The 26,053-nt window shown below is 47.3% G+C and overlaps 1 protein-coding gene across 5 annotated transcripts in view; it reads left to right on the plus strand.

The window, feature by feature from the left end:
- AREL1 (apoptosis resistant E3 ubiquitin protein ligase 1) overlaps window positions 1-26,053 on the plus strand; it is a 41,372-nt gene extending 15,319 nt beyond the window's left edge. For 3 of the 5 annotated variants that reach the window (XM_050336308.1, XM_050336310.1, XM_050336309.1), the window contains exons 11-20: window positions 309-430; window positions 2,397-2,472; window positions 2,881-2,990; window positions 3,497-3,676; window positions 3,831-3,956; window positions 4,157-4,286; window positions 4,368-4,426; window positions 4,553-4,642; window positions 5,634-5,809; window positions 5,997-9,159. In XM_050336308.1, the coding sequence (XP_050192265.1) occupies window positions 309-430; window positions 2,397-2,472; window positions 2,881-2,990; window positions 3,497-3,676; window positions 3,831-3,956; window positions 4,157-4,286; window positions 4,368-4,426; window positions 4,553-4,642; window positions 5,634-5,809; window positions 5,997-6,099 (1,172 nt within the window). In that variant the 3' untranslated portion in view covers window positions 6,100-9,159. The other 2 variants (XR_007631525.1, XR_007631526.1) reach the window with 2 other exon arrangements.

Below are 26,053 nucleotides of genomic sequence, written 5' to 3' on the forward strand. Positions count from 1 at the left end.
ACTTCCAATGAGAACTCTGATTCCTGGAGTCTCGTGCTATGTTCCTGTTGGTGCTTCCAGTGAATGTACTTTGGCAGCTGTTCCTTTTCAGCTTAGCTTCTCTGTCAGGCTCTTTGAAAGTGCACCTGTGAGTATGAATATCAGCAAGACTAACTGCAAACTGCCTTGAGAGTTCTGTCTCCAAACTTTGCTGTAATAAATGCACCTTCGGGCTGTTAAGCTGACCTGTGCAGTTAATCTTAGGAATGCTGTCTAGATGTTTGAGGTGCTGACAGCTCAGGCATGACTCAAATTGTCATTATTCTCAGGAGGCTCTGAAACCTTCCAAGACAAAGTGAACTTTTTTCAGCGAGAGCTACGTCAGGTGCACATGAAAAGACCTCATTCAAAGGTCACGCTGAAGGTCAGCCGTCACTGTCTGCTGGAGTCGGTGAGTCACTTTGCTTAAGCTCAGTGCTTCCTCCATCCTTTTCCTTCTGCTCGGTGCCTAAGGAAATTCAAACTGGAATGTGCTAGGGCCACCATACTAAAAATTATTAGTCCTTCTGTTTCAAGGCAGATGCCAGCAGACAGCTTTCCAGAGATGAAAAAAAAAAAAAAATCCCAAGTAGCTCCTCTGTGTTCTGGTTTGTTATCAGGTGGAATGCTGTATTCCTTCTCTACAGGTAGCAAGATCTAATCGATTTCTTGGATAGTTAGGCAACTTCAACTCTGATAAATTTTTAAGGAATTTGTCACAGAGTAAATCAAGCCTTGAGAGATGTCTAGGGTAAATTATAGCCACAAGCTCGGCCAGGGGACAGATTGGACATAAGGAGGAATTTCTTCATAAAAAGAGTTGCTAAACATTGGAATGGACTGCTCAGGGAGGTTATTGAGTTGCCATCCTTGGCAGTGTTCAACTGGACGTGGCACTTAGTGCCATGGTCTAATTGATAAGGTGGTTATCAGTCAAAGGTTGGACTCAATGACTGTAGAGGTCTTTTCCAACCTCATTGATTCTGTGATTCTAGAAATGAATGCATAGCCTGTAAAAGCAGAAAATCTGCTGATTCTACTATTCTGTCTCCACTTTACATTGGAGCCTAAGGCCTGAGGGAGACTGTCTACCTGGACCAGATTTGGGAGCATAACACAAAGTCCTGAGTCATTATCTGCATTCAGTGAGATAAGCTGTCAAGTCAGATGTTACTGAGCTGCATGCTTAAAACTCTTGCACCAACAGGCTACTAGTAGTGGTTCAGAGTGACAATAGAATGTTCTATAGAGTCCTTAAGTTAAGTCTTCACCAATTCTAACCTGAGCTGTTGTGTTTCCAAAATGGAACTTAGTCATTCATATATATGGTTCCTAAACGACATTCTCAGTACTGTGTATGCATGGGAGGCAGTCATCCTGACTTATTGTTTCCACATGTGTCTCATAACAGTAACATTATAAAGATGGAAGAGAACATTTCTGGGGCAAGCAGGAGTGGCTGGGATTTCCCTTGAGTTACACTCAGTAAATCTGTGTTTTGGAATATTTTCTATATGTACCAGCTTGCAGTGTTTATGAGATTATGTTTCAGTTAATAGCTTGCTACAAAATGACTTCATTTCTAAACAGTATTTTCATGTCTGTTTTTTCCTACTATTTTGGAAATTCCTGCCTTGTCTTGAGCATTGGTGTTAGAGCCTAGTAAGACAAAATAAATCCAGTGCCATAATAATAATAATATAAGCTTTAGTGACCAAGGTTGATAGGCACAATGAATGTGACCAATATGTTTAGCCCAGAGGTGTGACTAGCATGATGCTCTACCCTATCTAAAGATAAGCTAAGCCAAAAGTACCTGTATGACTGAGGACTGCCGTGTAGTTTTTTAATTTTCTTTAACTGGAATCCGGAATTGGGGCACAGGAAGTTCTAGACACTTGAGATATTTTATTATTTTTTTTGGATCGTGACTTGCTCAAAGTATGAACTCAGTGATTCTTTTCAAGCTATTTTCTGGTGCTCTTTGAAACATTCCTATTTTAAATCTAACTCGTGGGCTGAGAGTGCTTTATAGAAATTGCTCCTTCCCACAGGCATTTTAATACTTTAAACAATGCTGTACTGCAGCCTTGAGAGGGATACTTCTGTGCTAAGACCTCACACTGTTTTAAGATGAACTGTATTTTATATGGATAATGCATCTCATAACAGAAAATGAGGAACTGGCTTCTGTGGCTTTGGACATATAAGAATTAGACCTTAGGCATTCTAATTCTTATGTTTATACTTTATAGCACTAGACTCCTTATTGGTTTTTTGTGTTGCTTAAATTGCCCAGTCATATGTGCAAGACTGCATATTGGTTATGGGGTGCCAAGCAGTAATGGCTGCTGCTATTTTCTTTTTCTTTTTTTCAGTCTTTTAAAGCAACACGAAATTTTTCTGTTTCTGACTGGAGCAAAAACTTTGAAGTGATTTTTCAGGATGAAGAAGGTGAGTTATCCTAGGAATATATATGAGGAGGAAGCAAAAGGAATGATGGTGGAGTAGTTTTAATCTGAAATGCTGGTTTCTTTTAGTAAGTCCATCCTTTTGGATTTCCAGCTCTTTTTCTCACAGATGTTAGTGAATTATTCTGCTGGTGCTATTCTATACCTACTGACATAGGAACCTGGGGCCTTATGTAAACTCCACCCCTTTCCCCCTAAAAAAAATACAAACAAACAAAAAAAACCCGACTAGGTTTGGAGCAGAACCTAGAGTTCTGCAGTCCCTGTCTACTGCCTTTTTGCTATGTAGCTGTTCACTGTAATGAACTCCCATGTCAGGTAATACTGAGCAGCATGCAAGAAACTCTCAAGTTGATGACCCATGGATGACCAAGCTTGTTTTATCTTGTAGCTCTGGACTGGGGAGGTCCACGCAGAGAGTGGTTTGAGCTCATTTGTAAGGCATTATTTGATACCACCAATCAACTGTTTACCCGCTTTAGTGATAACAACCAGGCCTTGGTGAGTCTGCAGTTCCTATGCCAAATGCACAGAAATGTGAACATTGATGGTTAAACAATGCTGCTATTAAATGGTGTGGAACCTTACCCATTCTTTAGCTTGCCTGCATAGTCACTTCCAGTGCCTTTCTCAAAGCTTTGCTTAACCCATTGAAATGTCAAAGAACTGGCTGGATGAACAGTAGAGGGTGGACAGTCAGCAGGGAAGGCTGGATTTTTGGGCAAGAGGAGGTGGCATCAGAGTGTGTAGAGGTTCTGTTGGTTCTGAATGTTTCAGAATCCATATCTGCTCTCATACAGCTTTTTGCCTGTGCATGTGAAACATTTTGTATTCGTCCTAGGCAGGCTCAGGCATTTTATTTCTATTGCTTGGCTTTGAGGTCATTACACTAAAGCTCCTTGGACAGCCTGAGAGATGCCGTGACTTGAACTGGTCCATATTTGCTATTTGTGCTAGCTGGACTGGATACCAATACTTAGATATTTAATTTTGTTTCCTCTTTGCAGGTGCATCCAAATCCAGGGCGTCCCACATATTTACGACTCAAAGTATATGAATTTGCAGGCCGCCTGGTAGGAAAGTGTCTTTATGAATCATCTCTGGGAGGTGCTTACAAACAACTGGTTCGAGCTCGCTTCACCCGATCCTTCCTGGCTCAGATCATAGGACTTCGTATGCATTACAAGGTAAAGCTTCCCAACCTTGTCTGAAGCCTGTGTTGGTCAGGGGAGAGAATGAATGCTGGTGTAGTAGCAGACCCAGAGTCCTGGTTAGCAATGTATGGTTTGTTTTTTTTTTTCTTTCCCTTCCATGTCTCTGCTTTCTTATTCTTTCACACAGTACTTTGAAACGGATGACCCAGAATTCTATAAATCCAAAGTGTGTTTTATACTGAACAATGATGTGAGTGAGATGGATCTGGTCTTCGCTGAAGAGAAGTATAGCAAAACAGGACAGCTGGAGAAGGTGAGGAAGGCAGTTCCTGAAGGTGAGACAGTTTAACCCCTAATGCCTGCAGCAACAGGGACCAAGAACTCTGCTACGTGCCCCAGAAAATTGAGCTTATTCAGGGCAGTAGCTCCTTCCTTGTTTTTTTTTCCGGTTGGGCATTCAGGTTTGGGGAATGCTACTGATCACACTCAGGTCAAGTGTTCTCATGTTTTCAGGTGGTAGAACTGGTGGCAGGAGGGGCTCAAGTACCAGTGACGAATGAAAACAAAATCTTGTATCTAAATCTGCTTGCGCAGTACAGGCTGGCCAATCAGGTTAGAGAGGAGGTGGATCACTTCCTGAAAGGTAACATGCTGCCTGCTCCCTGCTCCTCTCTGCCTTTATGTCCCAGGGCATAGCACATGTGGCTCTTCTCTTCTCTTCCAGGTCTTAATGAATTAGTTCCTGAGAACTTGCTGGCTATTTTTGATGAGAATGAGCTTGAGGTAACTGGTGCCTTCCTAAGCATCTCTACCTTTAGTTCCCCATTTAAAATGTTCATAACTTGCACAGTAGCTGTTGCCTTGTTTCCTGAGCTCCTGACTTTCTGACTGCAGTCTCTTACCTTTCAGTTGCTTATGTGTGGTACTGGAGATATCAGTGTCTGTGACTTCAAGGCACATGCTGTAGTGGTAGGAGGATCTTGGCACTTCCGTGAAAAGGTAAGTTAAAGGGTTTCTTTCTCCTACTTGTCGAAACCAGTTATCCCAACTACAGCAGATGATAAACTGGGAACAGATGTCTTGGTTGGAATTTAGGATTTCAGAAGGACAAACTGAACAATTCAGGGGTCAGGTAGGATAGGACTGCAGACATCATGAAATAGTGTTTCCCCCTAGAGTGATCCTTCAGCCTGGCTGACTAGGGATGATGCTTAATCAGATACCAGCAAGTAAAAATCGTCAGCAGTGGTCTCTTCCAAAAAATCCAACAAAGCACTAATTAAGAACAGTTCAGCAGGGGGAATCAGGAGGAGTTGGTGGGAATTATTGCTATTAAAGATGTTCATGGTGATATACTTATCTCTAAGAGATGCTTGAAAAAAATGTTTGCAGACCACATGTAGTATTTGGAATTCAGTGTTGTGATGAAGACTACTGATGTAGTAGCTTAAATTTGTACCCTCTGATGGGTTCCCATCCGTTCCTGCATTTCCCAGTAGGACGGGTCTGGGAATAGTAGCAGCTTCATTTAGAAAAACAATGGAAGCTGCCAAAACACCCAAGATGAAAAGAGAATGGGAATAAAAGTTTCTGTCTGTAAACACTGAGATATTCCACCTTCCTGCAGAAGTACCAGAGAATGTGAAAAAATTAGCATAGTGCAAGAAGCAAATGAGTTTTCTGCATTGTAAACCTACCTCATCGCCTATGCAGGTATTTCTAAAAATCTCTGTGGGGAGAGCAGAAGCAGAAGAAGCCTTTCTGTTTTAAGGGAAAGGATTGGTGGGAGATAGGAGCATGGGACATCTCTGAACTGATTAGAAACTATGTAATACTTGCCTCTATGTGTCACCCTGGTAAAACAAAACAGTTCTAACTATTAGTAGAGCGCTTGCTTGCAAGGGCAATTGACTGATCTTCTTGGAAGTTGCTAATGTGCCTACTTGATTTCCTTGGCTGACCTGTCTTTATGTTGCCTGTTTCTTAACAGGTCATGAGGTGGTTTTGGACTGTGGTCTCCAGTTTCACACAGGAAGAGCTGGCCAGGCTTTTGCAGTTCACAACTGGTTCCTCCCAGCTGCCCCCAGGAGGGTTTGCTGCACTCTGTCCATCTTTCCAGATCATTGCAGCTCCAACTCACAGTACTTTGCCGACAGCCCACACTTGGCAAGTATCCTGGGGTGGTGGGACTTTCCGCATTGTGCGTTTGGGAGTGACACCATCCAGTTGTGGTGGGCAAGCAGTGCATGTCATGTAATGTATATGATGCTTATGCCAACCCATCTAAAAGCAGCTGATGGGGATGGTTCCCTCTCAAATCTAATCTGAATGGAATTTTTCTTCTGTTTTACAGTTTTAACCAGCTGTGCCTCCCTACTTATGACTCCTATGAAGAAGTGCACAAGATGCTGCAGCTAGCTATCAGTGAGGGTTGTGAGGGTTTTGGCATGCTGTGATTTCCCCTTTCCAGGAGACCACTTGGCCTCTTGGCTCTTCGTGGCAAGACCCCGGTTCAGTCCTCTGCTTGTTCTCCTTCCCTTCATATGGGCAATGGAGGAAGAGCAAAGACTCCATGTAAAGGAATTTGTCATTCAGATGATGTCATGTGGCCTTTCTGTATCCCAAATATGTCATCAAGAGCTCATCTTTTCCCTTTTCCTCATTCTCCATTTGGTTCAATGTGAAACAGCAAAAGGACTGTGGTGCATTCATCAAGGAGATATTGCACTTGATTTCCGTGTATCCTGTACACCCGTCCTTCTGTGAGAAGATGAAGTTCATAAGCAGAAGTGACAGGGAGGTGCAGGAGATCTGCTGAGCTGCCTTTATTGTAGCTCTCTAGGAGGAAGAGGGAAGACCAGCATGGAGCTCTGCTGGAAATCTGGCTCACGGGAAGCCTTAGTAACTTCCCATGTCTTGGCTCAACTCCCCCAGTGATGCTCCCTGATAGCTCATCCCACTGTGACTGGTGAGGAGTGTACAGTTGTCCATCCTTTCAGCACCTGACCCAGAAGGGTTTCTGGTTCTCCTTCTCCATCTTGCTCTGGATGCTGCTGTCACGTGTGCCACAGAGAAAAATGGGCAGTGTGCACTGGAGGCAGTAACACAAAGGGGAGAACAATCTCATTGGAGCACAAGTGCTGGCCCTGACAGTGATCCTGTACTACCTCCACCAGGGTCCAGCAGCAGAAGCATCCTTCTCCAGCAGTAGCTGGTAATGAGCCTCTGCAAATGAACTGGAAGAGGAGTTTCTCCTCCATTGAATGTTTCTGACAGTTGATGTTGCACAGCAGGCTGTTCCATGCCCTTGCCTTCTTTTCCCTTCTTCAGGAGAGAGAGTATGGGCATGAGTGTGATCCCTCAATGCTGAGCACCAATGCCTATCCCACATTCACCTTCAGGGTATGTATGTTATGTAGTAACAGTGACAGATCAATAAGCAGCTACAGTGTGCACTGGGCTTGCATTTGTTGTTGGGGTGATGGTACTGGGCAGAACATGGTACCTCTGCCCCAGAATCCCACAGTGTCTTGGCTTCTACCTCTATCATGCAGCAGCCTGACTCTTCTCTTTTTCTACTGCATTTCAGACGGAGTGTCCAGAGAGTTGCTGGTGCCTGGAGAGCAGCTAGATTTCTGTCTTTCCATTCTTCCTACTTTCTTTCTTCATCGCTTCTTTCCTCCTGTTCCATTCAGTGCTGTTGGCTTTCCAGCACAAAATGCTATCTAGAACTTCACTCAAGTGACCACTCAACAGCCTGCACCCACCATTGTCTGGCTTGTGGGAGGAGGAGTGGGCAGACCAGCACGAGAAGTTTATGATCGGGGTCTGTTGTAGTTGACAGTCCATTCAGCCCTTCCCAGGGAAATAAAAGGAAGGGGAATCTGGGAATCTTGATGAGTTCTTCAGTGAAGCAAAATTCAAGTTCTTTGTTTTCAGCAGTCCCTTAGTTCAAGTCAAAGGCATACAGGAGTCAAAGTGGGAGAAATCTGCATTGCTAATACCTGCAATGTAAGCTTTCACTGGATTATGGAATTGCTGGATTTCTTCCAGAATGGAGTTTCAGACTGGCATGCCTGAGCTAATTTTAGAACACCCTATTGGATAAAAGTCACATCATCCTCTTCAGTCCCCTTCTACTGTCTTCAGGCCGATCCAGTCAGACCTGTGCACAGTATGGATATTTTAACTTAACTGTCTGTGCTTTTCAAGTATAGCTTAGTCGAATTGACTAGGAACTTGGGGGAAATATTCTATATCTAGAAAATGTATTTAAGACAGCATCTTAGTCATTCTTGGGCTGAGCTGTTACTTCTGTACAGAAAAAAAATAAGCCATTTTGGTGCCAAAAAGCAGTCAGCTGAACATGGAGACTACTCAGGGGGATTTCTTTGCCTTGTGAATTTATTCTCTCACTGGCACCGAGGTGCTGCGAGGCTGCCAGCTTGAGAGTTGCCACTCTTATGCTCTGACAGATCACGTTAATAGTGGCTGTTCTCCCTTTTTTAGTGCAGGCTGCATTCTGCAAAGCTCTGACCTGCTTTGGGTGGAGAGTATGGTACCATTTTCTTTACACTGCAGATGACTTTCATGGTAGTAGAGTTACAGCTTCTGTGTTTTCCACTTCACTGCTTTCTCCAGGGACTGAGAGGAAGTGGCGGTGCTCAGCTTAACTCCAGTTTGTTGGGAGGTTTGGTGTTGTTTCCATGTTTCAGCCTTGTCTTGCAGTCTCAGCTGTCTGAGGATGTTTTCAGCCCTGTAGCTATGGGCCAGCTCTGACAGTGACATCTTCCTCAGGAATCTTCTCCCATCTTCTCTTGAGCTGGCTTTTTTTTATTCTGGAGATGAAGTAGCTGGCCATTGGGCAGACTTCCTTTACTGGAAAGAGCTCCTAAATGCTTCTCATTCATTACAGCCAGCACCCCGCGCTTCCCAGCAGCTGTGAAGATGCCAAGGATTTTCTTCTTAACACAAGTGCGGTCAGAACTGTGATGGGTGCTCTTGGTCAACTAGACCCATCCCCGCTGTTTGCACAGGTCCCTAGCTGGTCCCATGTTGCTGAGATCCATCACAGTATTTCTAAACTCGTCTCTGGCTTTACACTATTTCCCAGTACAGTAATTTTTGATGCTGCCCCTAATGCTGGCAATGGGGATGTGCTGTGGTCACCTCTACGCTATGTTACTTCAGGCAGAGGCTCATTACTTTTCTTTTTTGCCCTTTATTTATTCCCACTCAATAGAGGCTCTTCTGTAGAAATCCTTGGGATCCCGATACCATCTTAGACAGATTCCGTGTTTCCTGAAGCTGCTTTGAAGTGCAGAGGGCCTGGCTTCAGCCTGTACCCGCAGGCCATGTTGCATGTTTTTAGACACCAGGAGCTGTAGATGATACAGGTCAAATACTAGTTCCCTCTGGTGAATTTCTGACAGAGTTCAGCCAAAATTTGGAAGCCTGTGGTTGTAGTAATTGATTTTGTAAATAGTTTGTATAATAAATAAAATATTTTAAAAATGCTGCCTTCTCAGATCAGCATTCTTTCTGGGATTTACAGAGGGAATCAAACTGGTGCTGTCTGTGGGCAAGGGGCCTCTCCAGGTCTTCAGGTGTCTGACAGAGGTCTGCTGCATCGGGGAGAGGATGGTTTTCCACCTGCAGCCTATCAGGATGCATGACTGAAGCCAGGACCCTTTGGGAAAAGGCAGGAGAGAATTTTTGGGAAGAGACAGGAGTCTGGGCTGGGTCTTGCAGTGAAGCCTCACTGGTGCCTGAAGTAGGCTGGAAAATGGTCTGAAGCAGCTAGTAATGCCAGAAAGTATTTTAAAAACTCTTTTATGTAAATGAATAATGCAGTTAGTGCAATTACTTGTTCACCTTACTGTGCATTACCTGACTCTTTGAGCTGCAGGTACTTACTTGTACTGCTTGTGCTTCACTGTACTGTCAGGAGGATTAGATGAAGCCTAGAAGAAGAGGGGGCATTTGAGTCCTTTGCACCTTAAGGATTAAAATCTTAACTTTAAAACTTGAGAAGATTCTGCAACATGATTCTATGGCCTTTAGCATTTCTGCGTGTAAAATGACGAAACACTGTTTCCTGAGCTAGAAAGATTTAGCCTGCCCTCAGCCAGCTGAACATTGGCTGGCTGTGTGTTCTCCACCGTATATCTAGGCAGATGTTCTCACATATGAAACCAGCATCTAGTGTTGGCTCTGGCTTTCAGGCCATGAGCACTAGCTAAAGAAGAGAGTGAGTAGAGCATGTTTGTCTTGGGGATTGCTTCTAGCAGTGTGTTGGGTCACGGTTGGGTCGTGGTATTATTTAGAAGCTCCTGTGGCAACAAAGTTGTCTTATGCTAGACTCAGAGATTAGGGAGCCTTATGAAGAATACAGAAACTGAAGTTCCAATGTTCCCTGGAAATCAGAGGTTGTGAATCTAGAGCTGCTGGAATTGGGGTCAGGGCACTGAAAGGTGGATGACTTTGCTGGCAGACCTGGCATGAACAAAATGATACGCGAGCAAGCCATGTGGACATGTCTTTACATGCCATGACCAGTACAACTCATGGGAGGGGGGCCAAGCTGAGGCTAGAGCTTTCAGAAACTTTATCTGTTTGGGTGTGAAGGAGAGAGCTCAGCATGCTGGATTACTTTAGCATGAAGTAAGTTCTAAAGTTTCTGCCTCTCTTTGCAGGATGCATGATATCATGTGGCTGCCCACACTGCCCATCCTGATCACCAGTTTCTTGTGATGTCTTGGAGAGGGAGTAGTGACAGTGACTTGTTGCTGACTCCACAGCCTCCATTTTTCCTGGCACCTGGCATGGACTTGGGCTTGTGAGAGAAATCATGCCCATGTACTTCATGCTGGAATCCTACATGCCCCAGCTTGTGTCTCCAGCAATAGCAAAGAGTTGCCTGATACCTTGGGATCCTTGGTTCCATACACAGCCACTTGACCTGAGTTGTATCAGGATACGCTGCTTGGGAAACTGGATTTTTGTGCATTCAGTTCCTCTGCTTAGTCTGCTTTACCTCAACCATGGAACTACAGAGAATTAATTTCTTCATATACCTACATGGGAAAATGATGCTTGGTTTAGATAAGATCTCTTCTTGCTTTCACAGTGTGATGGCTGAGTTGTTCAGTTGAACCAGGCTGTAACTCCTGGTTCCCATAGTGAATTACTACATTTTCTATGGTTTTGGCTGTTCTGCTACTGTCTTGTGTCTGACTGACCTGGCACGTGATCACAGAAAGAGTCTGAATGTATGATTACAGGATCTGTAAAAGATCTTATTGGAAACAGCAAAGCTGACCAGAACCTCAGCCTGTGTTGGCATCAGCTGTACTGTGCAGAATCTGAGATTTTAGAATCTTCCTCTTAAACTCTTGGTTTTTTTCACTGAATGCGTGAGAAACTCTAATCTCTGCTTTCCAGAGCATGAAACTTGATTGTAGGAGGAGAGGTGTTACTGCATGAATGTGTTCATTTTTAGACATAATTTGTTATCTTCTTTTGCAGTAAAAAAAAGCAGCTGTAGCTGAAGTTCACCCAGAATTCCTGATCAGTCTTTTCCAGCTACCCTTCTGCACGGATGGCATGCCACAAAGTATGTTGAGGCGTGGGCAGTTGTACACAGAGTTGGAAGTGGGGAATGAGGCCAAGAGCCAAGCCTCTCTGTCTTGGTATAAAGCTGCAATGAATACAGACAAAGGAAGCGGAGCTCTTGTGCCGTGTGAGGGATGGAGAAACTGGAATTGTCCGATGGCTGCTTCAGAGTTTTCTCTGAGGTACATAAAGGCCAGAGTGAGTTTAGGTGGTTTTGGGGGTAGTGACTCTGCAGTGGCCAAAACCAAATTCTTCTCTCCCTCTTGAGGCAATTCTCTTACAAGCTGTGTGTTGTCCCATACATGTCTCTTAATTTAGGGATTTATGCAAACATGATACTGAAGGCCTGTAAACTCGTGCAGTTTACTGAGTAATTTTAGAAATCTCCTTCAGAAGGAATAGCCATTTTGGGCTTTCTTGTGCTACAGCAGCTGAAGCGTGAGATTGCTTTGAGATGAGATAGTGCTGCTTTTACAACAGTGGGTGAAGAAATACAGTTCTCTGCAGTCCTCTTGGAGGAGGTTGAAACCAGCTCTGAGGGTTTCAGATTTGTCTGAAGAAGTGGTTTGCTGTATAGAGGCTAGCTCAGATTTGCAGAGGCCTTTATTGCTGGTTTGAAACAGACTCAGACCCCCACCTAGGGAAACTGGCAGCCTCTTCTTGTCTGTGACTAGAGCAGTCAGCAGGGGTATTCAGCCTTCTCTCTCCTAGGCCCTTTTATATTGGCAACAATGTGCAAAACACTGGTAGCAATTGTCATCATTGTTGAAACTAAAAATTATAGGACAAAAATGTAGCCTTGGTATCTTCTAGTAAGATATTGAATGGTTGCCTTTGTGCTCAGCCATTGAGGGCACCTCACTGACTGCTGTTTCCTATGCTGACCAATGCTGTCTTGTTTCCTTCTGCTCATTTGCTTCCTGTCCGTCTTCTGTCCTTTTTCTTCTTCTTATTCCCCATCTCAAAGAGCCTACGGACTCTGTGTGTCCAGATGTTGCATAGCTCCGTGCATGATGGGGCACTGTTTCAAGATGAAGCATCCTGGTGCTACACAGCATTGCTATTAAAATTGAAGGGCTGAGTTGTAGATAGCCCTAAGGCTGTCAAGGTGGAGGGACTGGGCAGTGCTGGCTGTTCTTGTAATGAATCTTCCCAGTTTTAGAAGACTTCCATGACATCCGCCCTGGTGCCTAGATGTGTCCTGCTCCCTGCCTCAGCTCTGTGCTCTGAAGCCTTGCTACCTGACAGCCCTCGGAGCAGGGCCGTGCTGCCCTGGCTACGGGATGCTTGAGATGCTTCCCTCGGTGCAGGGACCGGAGGCCATGTGGCAGCCCCTGTTCTGCCGTCAGAAGGTGACTGCGGCTGGTTGGCCACCAGAGGGGGACCGGTAGTCGATTTGAGCTGGTCCCATTTAAGAGTGGTCAACTTCAGCTCTCTTGAAACCCTGCAGTTTGGATTACAGTTGTTTGGGTTTGTTGGTTTGGTTTGTGGTTTTTGGTGTTTGTTTTTTTTTGTGTGTGTTCAGCAGACCTCTTAGTCTAGCAAACAAGCTGGCAGATTCTCTCTTACTGTGCTTCTAATCCTCAAATAGGAGTGTGTGAGAAGTGAGCATCTAGGAAGCATCCCCTGGTTTTCCACAAGTCCCTCTTGCATCACTCCCCCTTGCCCCTTTGTTTTCCAAAAGGCAACGCATTTAAAGTGCATGAAAGGAAGTTGGATTTACATATGTATGATTAACCTGCAGCACTCTCTCAGGAGACTCAGCACAAATAGCTTAGTAAGAATAGTGTGCTTAATATGAACAAATAACAGCAGTAACACTACCAGATTAGATGTGTTCTCTCAGGCTTTGAGACATAGGTTAGTCATCAGTTTGTGAGAGGAGAGGAAGTTTTAATGCATGAACCAGGAATGCAGAATTGAGCTGGTGTACAGAGAGAGCTGCTGTTCTCTTTTTGGGATTCATTATAGCATAATGGACTTTTTAAAAATTAACTTCAGGCACCACTAACCTTTCCAGAGAGCCTGGGGGAGTGGGAGTTGACTGAGCTTGGATAAGCTGCAATAGATGACTGGAACAGTGCAGCAGCTCCAGGGGCAGGAGGCAAAAAAGATCATTTTCACCACCCTCAGGGGGCAACTGTCCTGAAGTGGTCCCTGAACAGGCCAGTGCCTGCCTTGGACACTCTTTTGCATCAGGTTGTTTTTCAGTAGAGATGGCTTGGGCCAGATAACCTCACACTTTTTGGTGTTATCAGTAGCCTTTTGGAAATGTCCTTGGAAGATGCTCTGGGAATGTTCAGGAGCTGGCTCTGCTGTGCCTCATCCGCTCTGGTTTCTCCTCCTGGGCAGGGCTGAGCTTCAGTTCAAGTGCAAAGTGGCAGGGTGCCAAAGGAGCTGCATAACAAACACATTACTGAGGTGTAATGCATTTGATGCTGTGGAGCTAATTCAGGCCTGAGGCTCTGACCCTTATGGATCTGCTCCCCAGCAGTGTAAGAAGCAGAGGAAAAGGTACCAGGTCGATCAACAACAGCAGAGGGTAGGAAGGTAGTAAAGAGTCATGGGACTGGTGATGCTGGACCCAAAGGCATCTTTAGATTCTAGTGCAGAAATGTTCATGGGTCAGAAGGCTGAATTTCTCAGCAGGATCCCTGCCCCTTAAGTGCTCAGTGTAGTGCTGGAAGTTTAAGATTGCATGAAGAGGTGGGGCAAACCCACAACAGAGTTCCTGATGCCTTTGTCTTTTTGTACAAGGTCAAAGTGACAGCCAGCAGATATTGAAAGGCAACAAGCACGTGACTAATCAAAACTATCTGCTCCACAGATGGACGGAGGAAAGCATGAGCTTTCCTCCCTGTCCTCCTAAGGGCAGATGAAAGAGTGTGACATGCATGTGGAAAATGAAAACATCCATGGTTAAATAAGATTTAAAGCAAACTAACCTTTCTGCTTCAGGGCCAAAGCTTGCCTCTGACAGACAGGAGTTAGGAGGGAGCTTGCTTTCTGTTTCTCTTGAAGCTAGCCACTGTCCTGTGTTGGATGCTGACCTGAAGGAGTTTTTGGCAGCTGCTGGCTCTAGGCAGGAAGAAGGCAGAATCTGCTTTAATCCTGTCATAGATGTTGTGCTACTTAGGGTTAAACCAATTTAATGCTTGAGTAAGGAGCAGGCATATCCTTCACAAAAAAAAAAAAAGTTAGTGGCTTTCCAGAAAATCCCCTCCCATCAGTGGAGGACCACCCTCAGCATGTTGTGTCTGTAAGAGAGCACAGAGAATGGGCTCTCCATCCTACCCTGTGGTCCCAGTGCAGCACCTACCATGTTCCCAGTGGGTGTATCAATGTAGAGCTCCACCAAATATGGTGAGAAGTCTTTGACTTGTTTCCAAAGTGTCTAGGTGTTTGCCGTTAGCAAATTTCAGTAGTGTTGTTCTGTTTCCTGGATGGGTAATTTCCTTTTCCACCTCTCTGAGCTGTTACATGGTTGTGGGGTGATGACGAAGCCTGAGCCTGAAAAAGAACTGTGTTGTGGTGTTGGGTCAGGGAGCCCACACCTGTGTTCTTACTTGTCCTAGAGCTGACAGACTCATGGCAGGGAGAGTGTGCACTGCTCTGCAAGGCCAACACCTGCCCTGTGCCCTTCTTGAGCCATGAACGCTGCTTGTAGATGCAAGAGCACCTTTTGTCCTCTGTGGCTTCAGCCTAGCACAGGTTTGAGGAGGGGGAGGCTTGTCTCCTGAAGCTCATCCTTGGTGAGCCCTGTGGAGAGGTGGATGCAGCTGTGGTTTCTTGTCTGCCTCCTCACTTTCATCCCACTCCCTACATCTCATTCTCTGCCCTCGTCTCTTCCACTATTACTCCTTCCACTCTGCCAGTGCAGCAGTGGAGAAGACAAAGTGCCCTTCTCCCTTCTGCTCAGGGAGAGCTCCCTTCCTAGTTTTCTCTGGCTGCCTTTTGCCTTTCTAATCAGTCATGGTAATTTACCCTGGCACTGTTTGGCAGGGGCTGTACCTTGGCATCATGAGCAGCCAGGGTCAGCTGTCAGCCTCTGAGCCATGAGCCTAATGCAACAGAACAGATGTAGGTATTTTTTCCAAGTTTTCCCTGGACAGCAGGATTAAAGTCTCTGTTCTCAGCTGGGGTCCCCAGTGTAGTCACTTCCCTCTGTGTTACACAACACCCTATTAAGAAGAATAGCACAAACATGTTCATTGGGATCCCTTCCCCCAACCGTACAAGGCCAAGGAACAAAGGTGAGGGAGCTTTCCAAAGGCTGAGGAGCTGTCTGTTTGGTCCAGGAGCCCTGGGATAATCCTGCCCAGCTTATCCCCCTATGAAAGGGCCTGCTACTCTTTGCTGTTCTCTATCCTTGTGGTGCCAGGGCTAAGGGGGAACACAGGGGGGTTGGTGGTAAAAGAGCAGTGGGGTCATGTTCTTACATCCGTCTGGCTGTGTGCAAACCTGAGTGAGTACCAACACAGGGAGAAACTACTGTGGCAGCATCCCTGCCAGGCCCGGTGTTTGCGCCTGCCTACTGAGCTGGAGGCTTCTGAGCATGACTGTGTGCATGAGCAAACAGGCAAACAGGGAGTGATGAGAAACTCCAAGGGCTGTCTTGGTGCTAGCAAGGGAGAAGGGGTTAGGTGCGGTCCATGGTCCAGACAAACTTTCTTGCTTGAATTCAAAGGTGTCACATCCTGAAAAGACTCATGTCTTTTGATCGCAAAGGTTCTGAGGGGCTTGCTGGAAATGGAGGCAGCGTGCTCTCCATAGATGATCCTGAAGTAGCTAGCCACAGAGAGGTACTGCAGGCACGCTTGGTGAGCAGGAGAGAGCTTCCCCAGCAGACCAGAGGGAGCAGTCAGGTCCATGTGAGCACACACGAGGATCTGCTGCCTCTGTGCACCAATTACTTGCTTTAGTGACAAAAGACCATAAATGAACAAGGGAGTTAATTAGGTCTGCAGCAGGCCAGGTCTGGAGGCCTGCAGAGCTGAGAAATTTGGAGCGTGTTCAAAGGCACAGGGGGAGGAGAAGTCCCTGCAGCTCTGTGTAGCAAACAAAGGTTCTGCTGGTTTTCCCCCTCAGGGAGCACTGAGAAAAATGTCTCTGACTTGAAGGATGATCCCCAGGAGGGGGAGAGACCAGCTCCTGGCAGCATCTGTTTGTTCAGGCCTCCAGTGAAGGACTTAAACAGCTTGTTAATTCACTCCTTTGTCCTGCTGCAGATCCTTTGTCATTGCAAAGGAGCTCCGGGGCAGTGCAAGCAGTTGTGAGCCAGCTCCTTTGCCCTGGTACTCTGTGCGCTGGATGATCCAGTGAGCTGTCAGCAGGGCTGAGGGGCATGTTGCAGCTGTCTGGCCCATGTCTTGTAAAATGCTCACAGCAGGTCCTTTCCATCTGCTTTGGCCCAAGAGTGACCCTTGCAAACCTCCTCTCCCTTGCAGTCGCCTCAGCAGATGGTGGGAAGGCAGATGGAAAGAGGGCAATCTCTGAAGCTGTAGCAATAGAAAAGTCTGACCCCGTGGTACCTCTCACCCCACCACCCACAAGTACTGGGTTCTTGCAGGGCCACCTAACCCCTGAGCCTCGGCCTCCATGTCCCTTCTCCCAGCCCCTTGGAGCACTTCCTGCTCCCTTCCCTGGACCTCAGTGGAGGCTCTGGATGGTATCCAATTGGAAGAGAGCCTGCCCAAGCTCTGCAAGCAGAGTAGGAAGGGGCACCTGTGTTATGAGGGGAGCTCACAAGCATGACGAGAGCTGAGGAACCCTTGTGCTCTAGGTGATGTGTCGCTGGGGTCTTGGGGCCTAAGAGTTTGGGGCTGGGGTTGTCCAGCTGTGGTGAATCATTGCATACCACTCTGAGCAGCTGCTCTCTTGACTCTACCCCCCTTGCACCCTGCATGCATAAAGTCTGCTTTGGGAGGGGGGCAGAGGTTCTTTTCCCTACCTGCAATTTAACCAGATTGCAGGAGTTCAAGGAGGTAGAATGGCACACTTGGCTCACACTGGAGGAAGTTTCAGCTCAGCAATGGTGTTTGGGACAGCTGAGTTGTGTATCGCCTGCCAGGCTGCACCAGCTTCTCTGGAGTCAGGACTCAAAACAGACTTGGTCACTGTTCCAGACTTTTCCTTCACTTCATTTATTACCGGCTTCGGATGCAAATTCAGTGGCCAGTATGTGGAGGCCTGGCTGGCTTTGCAGGGCTCCTGTCCAGCTGCCCTCATTCAATCTGCCTCCCTGGTGGGCCTGGCTGGATGTGAGCCCAGCAAAGGTCTTGGAGGGAATGTGTGGGGCATCCAGGTTATAGCACTGTCACCTTCCTCTCCATGTGATAGCAGTGGCTGGCTGGGACAGAGGACAGGCCCTTCCCATAACACAAGTGAGGTCGATGCATCCAAGTACAATACTGTCATGAAAGGTTTGCCTTGCAGCAGCAGTTCACTCCACCTCACATTCGGCACAGCAGACAGTTCAAGAGAGATGACCCTTCCTCCTGCAAAATAGCTTGTGCAGGCAGTGTGGACGAGGAGCAAGAAACAGACTGAAAAGAAATAGCAGGATGGTGGAGAAAAGCTTGGAAAGGTCGCCAGGCCTGCAAATGCAAAGATGTCCAGGGGCCGTGTAGAGGGGCTCCACTGTAATGTTTGGTACCATGCCCAGCCTGAAGTTCTAGCACCATTTAGTAGGCTGGACCAGCCTTGTTTGGCTGGATGGAAGCAGTTGTCATCGTGTCCTGAGTACAGTATCATTGTCATTTTTTAATTCCTCCAATGAGGTGTTGCAAACAGATATACATGTGTTGTAGCTGTACTTTGGATTTAGATTTGCCTCTGGGGACAGGCAGTGATAAGTGTTAAGAGCTGTTTAGTTCCCAAATTCTTGTGTTTCTGAGCTGGTTTCTAGCAAGAACAGAAGTCACACGGCTGAGGAAGAGGCTGTGTTCACCTACAGAAACATGCTGATGGGCTGGGAAGGGACCCCAAGCTGGTGATGCCCTCCCAGCAGCTGGGGTTAATGACCAGGCTAAGGTCATTGGTAGTGTTACATGACAACTGCTAATCGGGTTTGCCTTTGTTCAGTGTTTGCCCCTGGGATTTGCCTGGCATCTGCAGGGGCAGGTTTGGGTCTGTGGAGGCGGGTCCCCTGTGGGAAAAGGCTGCTGTGATTAATGACCATCGATGAATGAGAGGGGAAGGGAAAGGAGGAGAAAGCTGCCAAGGCTTTAACTCCGGTGGGTACAGAGGTTCAGCTTGATTCAGCTTGCTGGTGGGCGGGGAAGGGTCCTTGGCCAGCCAAGCTGTTAACAAACTAGAGGTGAGAGTGGGTGATCAGAGTGTGTTGCATAAGTCAGACTTAAAGTGCCAGAAAAAGCCTCCAGGGAAATGAAATGTCTTAAGTGTCATCAACTCCGCAGAGATAATGAGAACCAGAAAACACTGGGAGGTAAAATGGTACAGATCTGTGAAAACAGGCTTGTGGGCCTGCGATCCTTGTGGATCCATGCTGACTGCAGGGCTGGTGGGGAAGGTGGCCATGAGGGAGCCTGGTGTTTATGTGTAAGGGTTAATCCTCCTAAATCTTGAAGGCAATAAACTCTGAAAGAAGAAAGTCTTCCTGCCAAATGATGTTCCCTGCCCCTACCCCTTCTTCTTCAGTTGACTTGAACAGAATGCAAGAAATGAGGGGAAGCAGCAAGGGGTGGATCTGCTATCACTGTGTTTGTGTGGTCAGTGCAAATGAGGGAGACACTCCTGTTCTGCTCTGGGCTTAGCCTCTTGACCAAAGCCCTGTAACTTGGGGTTGAGGGAGCCCCTTGGGACTGGAGCCAGGAGGTGCAGCTAAAAGCATTGTGCAGGTCCATGGGTGTCACATCCAATAGTGGCACCTCCACCTCCTCTGGTGGCCACCAAACCCATTACAGCAAAGGTGGTGGATGATCACCTGTGTTAGAGGTCAGATCAGAGTGAAGGATGCTGGAGCAGACTGCCCAGGGAGGCTGTGGAGCCTCCATCCTCAGAGAGGTTCAAAAACCCAACTGAACGTAACTCTCTGAGCATCCTGGACTGAGCAGGAGCTGGACCCCTCTCCAGAGTTTCCATCCCACCTTAACCAGTCTGTGAGCATGTGGGAGAGCACCAGGGGATGCTGCCAGGACAACCTGCTTGCTTGGCCATGGCTGTGAGGCTCATGGCTGGCTGAGGACAGTAGGAGCCTGTTTCCTCCTCACGTCCAATGTGAAACCAAGAGTGATAGGGTACTTCACTGCTCCCTTGCCCACACCACTCCTTGCAGGGCTGTGGCTGAGCCCTGGAGGACAGGAGCACTTTGGGGCACAGCAGAGTGCTTTTGGAAGCCATCTGAGCTGCTGCCTCTGGACACTCCAGTGGTAAAGCTGGCTTACTTCCAGTCTTCCCAATAGGAGGCAGGGCTGTAAAGCAACTGTGGAAGTTAGTGGAAATTAGGCATCAACAGCCACCTGGCGTTTGGCATTAGGCCTGAACTGGTGGGAGTGAGAGCAGGGTTATTTCACAAAATAGCAATGAAGTATCTGGTGGGGGTTTGTTTTCCTAGATGCCTTCTTGCTGGTGCCCTGAAGGCTTGTGGGAAAGGGCAGATATTTGCACTTGTACCTGTGCCCCAGGTGCATGCCTTCTTCTGCCCACAAAGGCTGTGTTCCCAGCACTGGGGGAAGCTCTGTGTTGGCTGTGAGATCTCAGGCTGGATTAAGTGGCAAAGGCAAACCCTTAGCGTTGGGAAGAGCACACTTGACCTTTGCCTCTACAGAGTTATGCTCTCCCTGGGGAGGAAGTGTTGGCTGAGCTGCTAAACAAAGCACTGGCTGTCATAAGGAGGACCTGCCTGCCTCAGGGAGGAAGGGCCTGGGGTGGGGGTCAGATTTATGCTCTAGGGGGGGAGGAAGAGACAGCAGACTCGGTGACCTGTAAGCTTAGAGGTGACCAGCTCAATTTACTGAGAAATGTTAAGCTACATTGCCTTCTCTGTCAAAAATACACCATCTGGGATGGTCTGGGCAGATGGGCCCACTGACAAATCCAGATACAAGAGGGGAATTTTCTTGGGAAGATCCAAATGATGTTTTGAATCCCCTTCCCTTGTTTTCCAACATGTTCTTCTCTGTCATGTCTTGCGATATCTCTCACCCTGAATTGCTGCTAGCATCTTTGCAGGTTCTCCAGGTACCATGGAAGAAGTATCCAGTAGTGAACTGGGCCCTAGCATGGACCTCAGACAATGTTATAGGTGCTCAGTGGTAGCAGCAGCTAAACATGCTTGTTCTCCCTAAGCAGTGGCCTGTGTACAGGTCTCACATTAATTCAGGCATTTTCTACAGAATGCCCTCAGTTCTATGTGACAGGGCTCACTCTAGTGCCAGAGGGCCCAGCAAGGAATATGGGTAAACACAGAGGGGACACGTGTGTGGTGGTCTCTTTTCCACTTTGCACCCAGGTTTTTAAAACATGCATAACAACAGAGAAACTGGCTGAGTGCAAAGCACTATAGAAATGTATTTGCATCTCCATTGCTACAGATACAGTGTTTGAAGGTTTGGGCTTACCCTTGGCCTTCTCACCCTCATCTTTTCCCAGCCTCCTCCACTAAAATCCTCTGAGCTTGGAACCACTTTGAGTTTGTGACTCTAAAGAGATAGTTTAATATTACTGAGAGCATGTGGCTTAGGGAGGGAAGACCTGCTGGTAAAATCCAGGTTTTCCCAAGCCTCCAAAGGCCTGTAAAATAGGTATAAATACATGTACAGTGTGCTGCATTGCAGAGAAGTGAGGAGACTGATACAGCTTGAAAAAAATTTCTCTTTTTGTGCCACCTTTGCCAGCTCCTGTAGATATTTGTGCAGTACTCACCCACTAGGTTAGCAGAGTCGTTTCTCTTCCGGGTTGATGAGAGTGTAGCATGGTAGTCAGTACTGTTGCCTTCACCTGCAGCTGGACGGGCAAAATGGAAGGAGATGAAAGGTTTGTTAATCAACTGCTGTGAACTTAGACCCAGACCATCTGAAAACCTTGTGGGAAGCGACCACCACTATGTTACCAAAGCTCTCCTGCACGCTGGGGATAGAGCTACCTCCTGCTCTATCAGCTTTACAGTTTGTCTGTGTCTCTTGCCTGTGTGTCACTCACACCCCGAAGTATCAGCTGTGTTTCTTTTGGCATGGGATGACTGGGAAGAGACCAAAATCAGAGTATGTTACTGAATACTTACGTGGGAGGTCTGTTTTTAGCACTGGTGTGAGTGCTGCACATCTGAGAAACTAATACAATGAGAGGGGCTGTGCACGTGAAACAACGCAGGGCAGTGGGCCATGTTCCTCCTTCAGATCTGCTTGGTGCTGACAAACCCATTAGTGGCAGCTTGATGCTGCTACTGCTGAGGACTTCAGTGAGAGCAAAAGCCCTGGAGGCAGCTGAGCTTTGCACAGGACCAAGCTGGTGGAGCTCCGCCCAACGCACATAGTGCAGATTCACAATCAACTTTCTGAGCACATGGAGTTTCTGGGAGATGTTTGGCTGTAGTCTAGGCTTGGTACAGCTGCATCAGCAGGTTCTGGGGTGCGAAGGGCACTGTATTTCACTTCCCAGTTTCCCTCCTGGAACCTTGCTGACACAGCTTCCTGGACCACTAGTATCAGGAAGAGGCAGTTCATTTTCTGGGCTGGGGTGGCAGAGTTTCTGCCATACCCAGACTGTTTGGAAACGTGTTGATAAACTTCCAAATGTCTATTCTACAATCCAGATGTGCTAGCCTTGGCTGTAAACCCTCATCTGAAGAACAGGTGTGCTATAATGTTTCTAGCAGTGGCCCCAAAGCCAGCTGGAGGCTGGAACTGAGCAGGGGCCAAGGGGCTGGTGCCATATAGGATATGGATACTGGGGCAGGGACAGGTGACGTAGAGAGCTGTGGGTCAGCTGTAGTTCACAGTAATCTAGAGTCAGACTGAGAGGAAGAAAGGAGGCAAACTGGAGGATCCCTCAACCCTCGGGCTCTGCTTAGCAGCACTGGAGCTGTCGCAGAAGAGGCTGCCCTGGTTATATGGGTAACATGGATTCACCCCTAGGGTGCATCGGGCTTGGTTGGATCTGTCCTGGTGAGGAGACACAGGGCTAGAGCTGGCCACCAGCCTCTGTGGTATTTTCTGTGGTTTGCCTCAACCTCTCCAGCAGCTCTGTAGTCTGGAAGACACTGCAGGTCAGAGCACCTCCCTGCATTGCTGCGGGAACTGAAATAAATGGGGCTGCTGCTTTGTTGGGCCAAACTTCACATGCAGTTTTGGCCTGAAAAGGTGTTGCCCCCGGGCTGGGGAAGGTGTCTTGCTATTGGGCCTGGATCTGGTTTCCAAAAGATGTACTAGGGAGAAGCACAGTCCCAGTGGTAAGACTGGTGGCAGCAGTGAGCTGCCAGAGAGGGGCACCAGCTCTCTGGTGTGGGAAGGACAACCAGCCTTGGGTGCAGGCTGGCAGGAAACCTATGGATGGTGGGGATGAGGCAGGGCACAAGATGCTGATACCACACCGCCTTAGCTACACATGGTGCCTTCAAGCTCAGAGATGAGATCCATGCTGATGGCCTATCACTCTACCCCTCTAAGCCCCCAAACTTGCTCTAACATAGGATTTTAGCTCCACTGGGACCTCTTGGTGATTTGCATAGCCTAAAGCTTTCGTCAGTGATGTTCGTACCCTCCATAGCTCCCACAGATCTGGCCAAGCTTGCAGGGAAACAGAGCCTGACCGAGAGCAACCAGGTAGGCAACACCTGCCAGAGGAGCAGCTGCCTTTGCTGAAAAGTGGGTTTCAAGGCCGGGGTGACTAGGGCCAGGGACAGCACTGAGGAAAGCCAAGGGTCATATTGGTCCCATCTCCTCATGGAACTAGAGACCAAAGTGGCATTGAGAGGAGCCCCCACAGAGAGCACTTGTTCCTGCACGTAGGGTGGCCCTGGCCATGCTCTGTGCTCAGTGAGGAGCCTTCAGCATCCCCTTGGCCCCTACAGTGAGCATAAGGCTAGCTAGTGCTGTTGCTTCATTTTCATCTGCTCCCAGATTGCACTCCTGGCTTATGCAAATACCTTTCCTGCTCTCTACCCGTCTCCCTTCCTCCTGCTACTCTGCAGCAAGAGCTATGTGTAGACAAGCCTAGCTTGCACAGCCTCAGAACAGGCAGTTTGGGCCTGATGTTGCTGATACAGGGATGTTCCCCAGGAACATCCCTGCCTTCTTCAGCCCTGCCATCCTCCAGGATGTGCTTCCCTTGGCTCAGGGATGCCAGGCTCTGGGAGGGAGGAAGGCGAGGGTCTTTTCCACCTCCATGGTGCCAGCTGCCTTCCTTGGCTGCCACCCCTGCTGTCAGAGCTTGCTAGCCTTGTGAGAGGGCAGGTGGCCACCTGTGCTATTGCCACTGCTGTGTCCTTGAGCTGTGCAAGGCTTTCTTGCCTGCTCAGATGGGCTGAAACTGGGGAAAAGGAGAGGGAGGGAAGGCATAGCCTGAGAAGGCATGCCAGAGCTCAGTACGGAGGCAAGGGTAGTCATCATCAGAGAGGGTAGGCTTGCATTGTCTCTGCTTTTGTCCTGACCTGCAAACTCTAGAGAGGCAGGATAGTCACAACTGCCAAGACAATCACAATCTTTAATCCTGTTATGGACTTTTGTGCCTGATGTGGCTCCTGTTTGGGTGGGAAGTGGATGCTTCTGCATCTCAAGCTCCCTGCTTTTCTCAGAAAATTATGACCTGATGTGGTGTGGCATAAAAGAGGGCTTTACTCATCTTCTCTGCAGTTGTCCTGCATTTATTTCCTTTTTAAATTCTCATTCATCATTATTCTTATTTCCTGTAAGAGTCTGGGTTCCTTTCTTAAGGCTATGTGCCACACCTGTATGTAGAGCTGGTGACAGTAGAGTCAGCCTGGCAACTAGTGAGGGAGACTTCTGGAGCTGTGATGTCACTGGAGAGCTGAATTCCCAGCCTATGAAGTCATAGCTGGGAAATTGGGTACTCAGCCTAATCCCAATAATTACCCAATGGGACTGTAAAGTGTCAATGCTTTAGTCTATTGCGTGATGACTAACTATTTAAGCTCTAACACATGCCACCAGTAATTGCCACTTTTTGCATTTCCCTAAGATTCACTTATTAGTAAGCTATTAAACATTCAGTTGAAATGATTGCATTGTAATAAACTGAGATCACTGCTCACACAGCCATTGCAATGCGCAAACTGGTAGGAAAGCACCTAAAATCTTGTGATGGGAGTGATCCCACAATTTTAGGATGACAGAGTAAACAAACTAATATACAGATATAACATCACCCTCACCAGTCATTCCTATTTCAGGATCTGTGCAACCATCATCAGTTACACTTTGTTATGCAAAACTGATGGGCTGAAGGACTTTAAGTCCAAGTTTCCCATGCCCTGGGCTGACAAGATGAGGGTCTTGAGGAAGGAATAGCAATTTGAAGGAAATGAATCATTGCTTTTTAGAAAGGTTGCTTTGGAATCAGAAGCAGAAATGAAACTACTTTAATCCCAAACACTCTGTAGAATTGAAAGTTTGATTCAAGTTTGTTCTTTCTGGTCTTCTTGTTGAGAAGTTCAGTGTAGGAGGAATTTCTCAGGAAGAGCTTCTTCATCACAACCTGGGCATTGCCTGGTCAGGTCAACTTGTTTGCATCTTATGTTTTCTGCAGATTGTGGGCTCCTTAGGAAGCACTGCCTTTGTACCAGGAGACTTCCCAGTGAGGAGAGCATCTCATCAGGCTCCCTGCATACCCTCAAGCTCCTGTTCCTGCTTCCCGGTTCCCTTCTAGTCCATAACACACATGTTCAATGTCTGCCTCAGGAAGAGCCTCCTGGCATTGAGACCCCAGTGAAAAGGGGAAGAAAAGGTTATGGAAATTCACACTATCAGGGCCCTTTCCACACTCCTTTTAGCAGTGCCCAGACCACAAGGGGAGTATTCCCTCTTCATGGGTTACAGCCCATAAAAATGGCAAAAGGTTCTGCTTCCTTCTTTCCTTTTTTCTCCTGTTTTTGTGAGGACAGATGACTAATGAGTGGAGCAGTTGAAGCCCCCCATCAGGTTGATGTCCTGAGCAGGCTTGCTCCTGCAGGGAATGCATGATGGAATGGATTTCCTGGTCAGGGCAGCCTCTCTGCTCCTCAGGCATGCTCAGGTTTTCCTTGTTTCCAGGCCCCTTTCCACACCACATGCAGTTCCAGCCACAGGTACTGAAGAAGCAGAGAGGCCAGATCAGCCTCTTGGGAAGAGGGGAGATTGCAGTCGGATCACTGCAAACAGGACTTCATTAATTATAAATGGACAGATTCTCTTGAGTTGCTGTAGCTCTGCATGAGTCCCATTCTAGCTGAGGTGTTTTTTTTTTTTCTCCTGAGGAGTTGCTGAAGGGGCTCTAAATAGTGTGATGGAAAAATAAGGAACCAGCTGTGCTCTGCAACCAGCTCATCCAGGGCCTTTCTACAGCAGGAGCCCACCGCAATCTCCTCTCTGCCTCACTCTGCACTCCCATCTCTTGGGTTCTGCCATATGGTCCTGCTCTGCAGGTTTCTTCTTCCTAGCAACATGTTTTTGTCTCCTCTAGTAACCTCTTTTTCAGCATAGTAATGCTTGGACATACATTTAGACAACAGCGCGATCAAGAAGTCCAGTTGTGGGACACCCCATTGCCTGGTCTGTGCCTCCACCTTGGAGATGGTCCTGGCTGAATGAAAGCAGAAGGAACAATAAAACCAGCAAACCT

The sequence above is a fragment of the Myiozetetes cayanensis genome, unplaced genomic scaffold (genome assembly GCF_022539395.1).
Source record: "Myiozetetes cayanensis isolate MyiCay16 unplaced genomic scaffold, myiCay2020 scf6-25, whole genome shotgun sequence".
Taxonomy (NCBI): domain Eukaryota; kingdom Metazoa; phylum Chordata; class Aves; order Passeriformes; family Tyrannidae; genus Myiozetetes; species Myiozetetes cayanensis.